The following is a 10,057-nucleotide window of genomic DNA, read 5'->3' as shown; positions in this document are numbered from 1 at the left end:
CAGGCATATTGAGTTGACTTTAGACATTAAGGTGTTTCCATTCATTCTCACACTGGAGTAATAGACAAAAGGTTGCATTAAACGACAGAGTTCACATTGCTATGGGCGCAGGATTCCAACTGTAGAGACAGAAGTGATTATTTTCTTTAGCGGAAGCAATACAATCGTATTTAAAGTAATACACTCCCAATAAATTAAAATATATTTTTTTATATCACATTGATATTTGGGACAATAAGGAGAAAGTCCTCTGCTCACCTCGCTAGGCCTAAATTTTGCTTAAAAGCAATACGCTAAATTAAACCTGCTAAACTTAGGTCACTTTGAAAGAAAAGTGAATATATGCGCAGGACATATAAAGGGTCTGGTTACATTTATCTGATTTCTTGGTTTTATATCTAATTTAATATTTACAATCTACCACAGGTGTTTCAGCTCATCATTTCTATTAGGAAAATTGATACGCAGTTAAAGTTACGAGTACTGATGGGGGTGTCTTTCTTTATGCTTCTAGGGACTCTGTAGAAAAGCGCCACCCAAGCCATCCGTCCCCGGTTCCTGTCGGCCTCCTTGGCCATGCCCGGCCCCCTGAGCACCACAGGAACCACCTGCTCCCCACTTCCGTAGAGCCTCAGAGGGACAAGGAAAACAAGGCCAAAGACCGGGAGAGGGAGCAGCCAGACTCCTGGAAAGACAACGGGACGGATGACCGCAAGCAAGGCGACAAGGATGTCCACGACGGCCGAGCGTCAGAGGAAAAAGCGTCCAACGGGGGGACGCAGTCTCCCTACGTCCGGCAGACCAGCCTCGAGCGTCCCAATGGCGGGCTGAGCAGGGAGATTCTGGACAAAAAGGTAGAGCTGCCCTATGAGCACCAGAAGAAAAACAGCGAGGTCAAGGTAAAGGAGGAGCGGAAGGAGGAGCCGGACGGAGCCACAGAGAGGGCGAGCGAGCACCCGACACGTGCGCCTTCTGCGCCAAACCTTCTCCCTCCCTCCTCGATGCCCATGCCCATGAGTGTGAGTGTGGCTGGCGTTCACCCCATCAACAGCATCAGTAGTCTAGAGAGAACTCGAGTGGTGGCGCCCTTCATGGGTATCAGCCCTATCCCGGGAGCCGACAGGTTCCCTTACCCTGCCTTCCATTGGGACCCCTACAGGGGCCTGGACATTCACAGACGGGACCTGTTGTTAAGGAATGACCCTCTGCACCGGTTGGCGGCGCCTCGCCTCTATGAGGCTGAGCGCTCCTACAGGGACCGCGAGCCTCACGACTTTAATCGCGACCACATCCACCCTCTGGCCCTGGAGCAGAGGAGGGAGCAGGAGCGTGCTCATATGGAGGAGCGCGAGCGCCTCAATTTGCTCAGGGAGGACTACGAGCATGGGCGCCTCCACCCCGTGATGCACCATCCCGCCCTAGACGGACACCTCCCCCACCCCGCCCAGGGCTTTGTGGCCCCTGGACTCCCGGGCACGCACTACTCGAGGGTCAGTCCTTCGGCTGCCCATCAGAACGGTATCCTTAACAAAACGCCCCCCGTCGCCTCTCTGAGCGCCCCGCCCCCTCTCATCCCCACGCTGGGCGCCAGGCCCGGCTCACCCAGACGGACTACTCCCCTGACCGCAGACATCAGAGACAGAGCAGCTCACAAAGACATCGAGGCGCGGTGAGCTCTGACTCGGCGCCCCTGCGCCTCGCCAACACTGAACTCGCACCAAGCACTTAGCTTTGGGCAAAGCAAGACTGTAACATAGCTGTGAATAAGTTATGCGTGGCAGAGAGGTGCCCGCGCCATGAATTGTTTTTGTACAAAACTACAGAGACAATAAGTGTGGAACAAAACAAAAAAAGACATATTTTTCCGTTTGCTCCAGCTTTTTGTGTGCATTCTTTTTCTGGTATAGCAAAACAAGAATAAACAATTTTGGAATGTACAGGTACTCTAGCAGTGACAGTGAAGTGTGTACGGTTGCTGTGCTCACCCTGTGTGGATTAAAAATCATGGTACAAATATGCAAAAGGGTGTTTTGAAAGCTTTACTTTGAACAGGCGTAAATAGACGAGTATTACAGCAGTTCTTCAGAATGTGCTTTTTGCCATTTCCCTTTTGTTTGTTTTTTTCCGTCGCCGCGGCCGATTAGCATTGTACCAGAGACCCCGTATTCAACTATGCAACAAATGTCTGGGCTCCCTTTCTGAACGCTGGCCTTCTTGCCTCTACCGAGTGTGTAACGGTTAAGGACAAACGGCTGTATTCTCTCCAGAACTCAGAGGCGCGTTACATCCGTGCAGATACAGATCCAAGCTTTAACTGAGCCGCGCTGGGGGTGGAGGTAGCGTTTTGAGAATTACTTTCTCAATTGTGGCGACAATCCTAGAAATGCATTTTAAAGATTTCCAATGTTGACAGCTTTTCCCCCAGTCTGGTCGTGGGGAGAATGCAGCGCGTAAGACCCCGTGACGGCACATTTGCCCATTGAAGGAGTGTAAAGTACATGTTTTGGAAATAGCTTCTGTTGGTCACACCGTGTATAAAAGTGCTTTCCTGAGTTTGTGTAAAAAGTACAAAATCAAAAGACAAAAAAGCAAGTCTAAACTACGGACAGTTTGTTTCTAATGAGCAGAGATATATTTTAGTAGTCCACTGAAGGTTTAGTTGTGCGCTTCAAACTCTGTGATATCATGTCGTGCAGTGTTTTTTAATCCGACGTAAAAATGTCCACCGGAGCCGTAGTGGTTAGTCAACGCGTATTGCGAAAAAGATTGTCGAGCCTTTTTTTTTTTGCTGTTAACGTGTACGGGGGAAAAGTAAAGTCTTTCTAGATCGTGTACAAAAATGAGGAAAAAAATTAAGCGACTGAATCTTCAGCATGCTCCTCATTTAAACTTGTGTTATGTAAATTGTGCCATGTTATTAAAAAAATGTGTACTAACCCTGTCTGTGGGGCTTTTATTCCTCCACCTACTCAGCCAAGTAGACTCACTTGATGGAACCCAACACACACACAATCAAAGTAATTAGTGACAGTTGCTAGTTACTTCTTCCAAAAATTAACTAAATTAGATACTCAGTTCAGTTGTGGCTACATAAAACTACTTAAAGCAGCATGCTAACTGGAAACTCCTGCCAAAATTAGCATCTCAAATGCTTGGAGCGGAAGCACTAAACTAAACAAAGTGAACATTTTGGAGGTGAAAATGTCATTTCTCACCGCCCTGCAGCTCTCTAACAGTTCCAGCTGGGACAAGAGAGAACTGGTGCTGCTCGATAACAGAGCTTCAAACATCAGCAGCCTTCGCTGGTGAATTATGACACGGCCCTTGTGTATTCGTCAGAGACTGCGAGAGTTATTGATATTCCCGTTACAGTGAATAAGCGCAGCATTCACGCACCCTTCTCTGACTGATGTTTAGCACCCAGGTCACGCATCAATCACGTGTTGGCTCAATCCGTCACTGGTGGGGATTGCCTGCATTTCCTCCTGCCAAGTAAATGCCTCCTGCTCCAGGGACCAACACTAATTTTCTTTTCAGTCCGGCACATGGAAAGTTCTGGTATGTAAGGGCTCTGGACCAGGAGAGGGAGCCACACTGCTAGAAATACACAGTTGGAACACAAAGGCCCTCATAACTGCTGCAAGACAACAGCTGACAGTCTAACCTTGGTCGGCACCCAACTATTCCTTTTATGGGGGGGGGGGGTTAAGCAATGGTTCCAGCTTCTGAAATGGTAATATGTGTAGTCTTATTTTTTGTTGATATTAAACAACAAGCCATTTATTGTCTAGCTGAAGCTTCTTAAAGGATTTGCTGCATTTCTCTGTTTTATATCTTTGGATTTTAGACCTTTTGGATCTAGAACTTGTCCAGCAGGCTACAGTAAGTGGATAATGAGAATAAACGTTGGTTGCAGCCCTAATTTCAAATATTGATTAATCTGCAAATAAATTATTCAATTAAAATACATTTAGGCAATACATAATTAAGTAATCGATAAATATTGTGATTACAACGTCTCCAGCGTAAAGCTTATTCTATTAGCTTGTCATGTATGACGGTTTCAAACAGGTTTACTCTCATAGAAATAAAGACAAGTAACAAATCACATTTCAGAAGCTGGAACCAGAAGGTGTCTGCAGACTTCAGATCGTTACCAGATTACTGTTGAAGGTTAGTTTTCTGTCAGTCGACTAACAGACAGTTTGATCAACTTAATCGTTTCAGCTCCCATCTCAGTGTCTCTCTTCTTCCAACCTGGTCAGCAGATGAGAACTCCATCTACATGCGGGTGTAGTCATCGTGTGATCCAAACTCTACCTCAGCCTGAGCTATTCCTGGAACCGCCTAATCTAAGCACCGACCAACTAAATCCTAAACTGAGTAAACTGCTTTTGGATGCCTTCCTCCGCTGGAGAGAAGCTGGCTTTTCGGCCTCCGCTGCAGGTTTAATACATCTAAGCCTTTGCCCCATCAGAAGCGGCGGAGGGCTGGGGATATGTTCATGAAGAAATTAAATTATGCACGGAAAATACAGTGGATATTGTTGCACTTGAAGCCAACTACTACGAGAGTCAAATAACTACTGGAAAATCTTGCAATTTTATCATTGTGGAAAAGGTGCACATATTGAACATCCAGTTGGTTTGTTCACACCAATTTAATTGTCCTCAAAGCTATGCATTCAACCAGAGTGATAATAATTGCCCTAAACTGCAGCCAGATTTAGTCGTTATCAAGAATCACATGAAGTTACTTTCTGAAAGCAGTAGAGAAGCATTCGTGTGCAGAGAGAGAGAGAGGCTGATTAATGAGGTCTGACAGCACGGTGTCTGATGGGGTTTCAGTGCAAACGGGATCCTGTGAATGCAACTCCTTCATCAACAACACACTGACAACTGACAACAACCCAACAAAGCCAGTCAGCTCCTCCGCTGCTTTCACATCCTTCTCCTCCATGGATTACAGAGCTCTTCCATGGAATGAAAGTTGACACTGTTCCAATTAAAAACTTCCAATTAACTTGTTCAACTGTCAACTGCACTACAGAACAGCTAGCTGTTTATTAGTAATATCACCGCCAATGACTTTCTTAATTCCTTAATTTCTTAACCCTGCATATGCATTGCTTCATTCTGTGAATCAAAGCATTGCTGCAGACAAGGGGGCCGATCATCTTTTGGACGTTTTAGAATATTGAAGCCTCACAAAGTCATTTTTATGGTTTTAGAGAGAACTTGGGTTGTTTTAAGATGCCATTTTGGTGGCCAGAACACTTTCAATCTTATTGAGGCTTAATAAGATGTTAACTACATGGAAAACATAACCGCAAGATTCCAATTACAAACCGGCGTGTTCCTGACTAAACGGTCACCAATCATTTCAAACTTTTATCTAAGTGAAACAATTCCTGTGGACTTTTTTTGTCCTTATTGACATGTGAAAGCTCCATGTTTTTGCTTTATAATGTATCCCTTTAGTTGTTTTCTGGGTGTTTGTGGACAAATGCCAATATTAATCCCTATGTTCTTTTGAGAATGAATGCCATTTATGGCTGTGCTGTGTGTCTGGGGATGACCATACAGTCCTACTGCACTTGGGAAAAGAGAATCCAAATCTTATTGAGGCTCTCTCTCCTCTGCTTCTCACCGTCGTCTGATTCCTCTACCGCCCTTAGAATGGGCTCAGGTCTGCCTTGGACCAGGTCTTAGTTATGCTCTTCTAGTTTTAGACTTCCAGGAGGACTTCCTTTGACACACGGAGCTCCTCTCTTTGTCCCAGTAATGCTTGTTACTAACTTAGCTCTGGGGAGCTTTTCCCTGGAGCCCTGATGTTTTCTCGCCCCGCAGTTTTACTTGGATTAGGGGGGGGGGGGGGGGCTAACTCACAGTTGCAGCTGTAGCTGTGTTCCTGCTCTGCACATTGCTACGCCCTGCTACGCCTTGCATTCCCCTGCTACACCATGAACTACTCTACTTTATGAATGAACTACTATTCCCTTCATAGTTCCATTATCCTTATTGTTACTATAATTGACACTGTTCATGGTACCCCCAACCGAGAGCCCCGGTCTGTCCGAGGTTTCTCCCTAAAAGGAAGTTTTCCCCACCGCTCAAGGTTTCTGCCAAAAACGGAGTATTTCCTCGCCACTGTTGCACCAAATGCTTGCTTTTGGGGAACTTGTTGGGTCTTTGTAAATTCTAGAGTGGTCTAGACCTGCTCTATCTGTGTAAGTGTCTTGAGATGACTCTTGTTATGATTTGATACTATAAATAAAATTGAATTTGTCGTTTTATTTTTTGCATTTTTCCACAGCCCAAGGTAACATCTTTAAATTACGTGATCTGTCCCATTAACAGTCCAAATACTAAAAGTATTCATTTTGCAATCGTAGAAGACTAGGATAACCAGCAAATATGGAAACTTGGAAAGCTGTAACCAGTTTGAAAAATTACCTAAATTATTAATCTTGTATCTGAAAAAGAGCTTTGAATGTACAAATGTAATGTACTGTATGTGAAATATAATGTCTTGATAAAAAAGACATTTGAGGTAAATGATGAATCTTTTCATCAAAAGGTTTGTCAGCTTGTTTTTTTCTGCCAATTAAAATAAATAATACAAGACTTTCTTAATACCCTATTTACTTGGACACCTGTACACCCACGTACTACCTCTGGTCGTGTAAATTGCTTTCTGAACACAAGATGGCGTCAGCGTTCACTCCTACACTGTCCGGGGAGACAAAAGAACCAACAAAGACAGTTTGGGTGGATGGCTGCTGTACAGCGGGTAGCACACAGTGACCTGGGAGGGGAACCAGTTTGGCATGTTGACTTCCTCTGACCAGAATCATATGCTTGGCATTTACTTAGATTGAAGGGAACACAGTCATCACGCACCCTGTCAAACCGGAAGAGCGGCATGGCTAGACTCGACAGCCTTCTTGTGTTTGAGCTGAGCTCAGAGGCAAATACAGGAATTTCATCCCAAATACCGATACCTGGTTGCGTCTTAACTCTCTGTCTCTGAGCTCACATAATATCAGCAAACAAGAACATCTTGACGCCTCAACGCTACTGTAAACAAAGCCTGTCTCTGGGTTATGCAACCCACAGAGGATCATGTACCAGAGGAGGAACACACCTGCACAGATACACTCGGCCTTCCTAACTCGGACATAGGGCCGTACCTGTACGTGTCCTCTGTCCCCATAATGCACTGGCCCTGGCTAATACACCACCGTTTCCTTGAGAAAAAAAAGCAATTATGGGGGAATGCTCAAAGTCTTTTCTCCCTGCTGACAACAGTTCTAATCACATCCAAACAAACGCTCTCAGGCGCTTCTAAAAATAATTTCCTGTTTATAAATGGGAAGGCCTCCCATTCTCGTTGGTAAACCTCCCCTGGTGTTTCCACTCTCCTGAGAAAAAGCCCATAAACACAAGCCCACCAGTACCGCTGTGGGTCCCTCTCCTGGGATTAAGCCGATGCTCGGGCCTCGTAAACAACACTTTGTTTGTTCATAGTTAAATCGCTTAAATGTTAAATTCTGGAAATAGATGAGCTCAAAAGAGCAAGAGCTGGCGTCAAATATGAAACGCTGTATTAGTGCACAGCGGATCCGGCCCTCCGAGGAACCCAGGGGCACGGGCATACTGCTTTAGACGTACTGTGTGTATGTGATAATCTTTCAGGAATGAGACGAGGTGGTCGGGCTACTCAGCTGGAGCCCCGTCCTGAGAGAAGATGAGACCTAAGACTGCATATTTGCTTTAAGCACTATGTCAACGTAGTGTGGCACCGGGTTCAAGCCGACTGCAGCTGTACGCCCCTTTCCAAAACACAGGTTTGATTTGGTGACTCCAGCAGAATCCTTTGATCCCCCACGTCACTCCTTATTCCGTACATGTGTTGTGTAATGTCTGAGGTAACTGAGACTGGCTTAGGCCCTCTGAGCTACAACTGGAGTACCTGGAGTCCGAAATACACTGAAGAAGCTGCGGGTTAACGTACTTGAACACATAAAGCCGAGGGAGAACACACTTAGGCGCTGCCTGTCTGGGGGGCGGGGGGGTAGACATGAATGTTCTCACAGCCGTGACCTTCCAAAGACAGACGTGCAGCTACAATGTGACGGGAGAAAGCAGAGGGTAGCTGCGGTTTATCTCCAGCTCTATGGAGTCCTTCATGGGGGCATTTTACTACCCCTACTTGTTCTCAAACTACATAGTCGAGGCTCATTGTGCTGACCCAGATATTATCAAACCCCAACCCAACTCAACTTAATCCAACAGTTTCTTTATATTTCATCTTCGCGGGCCGCTGTTGGCCGGGAGATTCACACAGACGAACTAATGATGCAGATGTTGGTCCTGCACCACAACGTTTCAGTCAGCCAACTCACCTGGGCCGCACTGTAATGGGAGTGTAGAGCAGGGATTGGCTGATACTATTATCATATATTATAATGGGAGTGTAGAGCAGGGATTGGCTGATATTTTATCATATATTATAATGGGAGTGTAGAGCAGGGATTGGCTGATACTATTATCATATATTATAATGGGAGTGTAGAGCAGGGATTGGCTGATACTATTATCATATGTTATACATATATCACCTCCACTTATTGGTAGTTAATGACACAGATGTTTACAGTGAAAACAGAAATCTCTAAAGTGCCCGTATTATGACAGAAAACACTTTTTCTGGGCTTTGGGGTATTATTGTGTCTCTGCTGCTTCCACACACATACAAACTTGGAAAAAGAAACCATCCATTTTGAGTGAGATCCGGTTTCTGAATGTCCTCTGTCTTCAGTCTCCAGGTGAGCTGTCCAACATCTGCACGGCTTTCTACGTCCCTAGAGACGACGTGTCTAACCGTAGCATGCTAGCTCGTTCTCAATGGCTAAACACTGCTAAAACAGCCACTAGTTGACCAGAGTCTCCAAAAGAACTACTTCCTGTCCCTGTTCTACTTCCTGTCCCTGTTGTGCAGGTATTCCACATGTGGCCCTGGTCTAGAAGAAGTCTCCCAGCTGATCCTGCCTTGGACTGACCAAAGCTGGAGAAAGAGGTATCTAGCTACTGAGCATGTGCAGCGCCCAACAAAGATAGAATAGAAGGGGGATGTCTCACTCTGGAGCTAAAACAAGTGAGATGTCTCACTCTGTGGCTAAAACAAGTGAGATGTCTCACTCTGGAGCTAAAACAGAGACCTAAACACACAGGATCTGCAGCAATGACTAGTACAACAAAAACATGGTGTTTTTTTGAAAATGAAACCATGGAAACCTATTCTGTTCCAACCTCAAAATACAATTATGAAGCTGAAAATGAGCAGAATATGGACGCACGTCAAAAGTTTTGGATTTTTGAATGTTACAAACTCAAACACAAAACGCTGCTTTAATGCTTTAAACAATTATTTAATACATTAGGAACTTTCAACATAATCCCCAGTAAGAGACAGTCAGATAATGTTGTGGGGGGGGGGGACATTAGGTCAGACTCAGTGGTGAGAGAAACCGGAGAGCAGACACAGAGCTGTAGAGGAACCAGAGTAGATCCCTTTTAATTCATTAACTTCACGGTTATCAAGCAAATAATCCATCGATACCGATAATCAAAAACTGCCCAATAATCGGTCTATCCCTGGTACACAGGGGCTCTTTGGAGTCTAGACTCAGACCTTCTCCTTTCCCAGGAGCATACACCCCCAAGCCCAGAGTGTCAACAGTTGGCCATACCCCGCTAGGTCCCTCAGACCAGCGGTCCACACACAAGAGGGACATGTGAAACAAAACTAAAATACTGTGCAGCAGCAGCAGGTACGATTATTTAAGTTGTAGTTAATACCACTAATGAGTAGTGTACCAATACATCATCCTAGTGAGCCAGCATGCACACAACGCACCCAACCAGAGTCCTGAAAGGCTCACTCTGATCATTCCCAATAGTACTAATAGTACTCCCAGGTGGAAAGAGTACTAACAGGACCAAGCTATTATTCACAGGTGGAAAGAGTACTAACAGGAGCAAGCTATTATTCA

The 10,057-nt window shown here is 45.2% G+C and overlaps 2 protein-coding genes across 2 annotated transcripts in view; one reads left to right on the top strand and one right to left on the bottom strand.

Moving 5' to 3' along the window:
- The window catches only part of auts2a (activator of transcription and developmental regulator AUTS2 a), a 288,031-nt gene extending 285,090 nt beyond the window's left edge, over positions 1-2,941 (top strand). Inside the window, exon 16 of the mRNA XM_034890751.1 lies at positions 469-2,941. Within this exon, the coding sequence (XP_034746642.1) occupies positions 469-1,673 (1,205 nt within the window). The 3' untranslated portion in view covers positions 1,674-2,941. The remainder of the gene's footprint in view (positions 1-468) is intronic.
- A 2,251-nt stretch (positions 2,942-5,192) lies between these two features.
- The window catches only part of cxadr (CXADR Ig-like cell adhesion molecule), a 47,969-nt gene continuing 43,104 nt past the window's right edge, over positions 5,193-10,057 (bottom strand). The window contains exon 9 of the transcript XR_004658929.1: positions 5,193-5,203. The gene's annotated coding sequence lies outside the window, so the exon portion shown is untranslated. The remainder of the gene's footprint in view (positions 5,204-10,057) is intronic.

The sequence above is a fragment of the Etheostoma cragini genome, chromosome 13 (genome assembly GCF_013103735.1).
Source record: "Etheostoma cragini isolate CJK2018 chromosome 13, CSU_Ecrag_1.0, whole genome shotgun sequence".
NCBI lineage: Eukaryota > Metazoa > Chordata > Actinopteri > Perciformes > Percidae > Etheostoma > Etheostoma cragini.
Note: the sequence above shows the minus strand (reverse complement) of the source record. Positions and strands in the feature narration are given on the sequence as shown.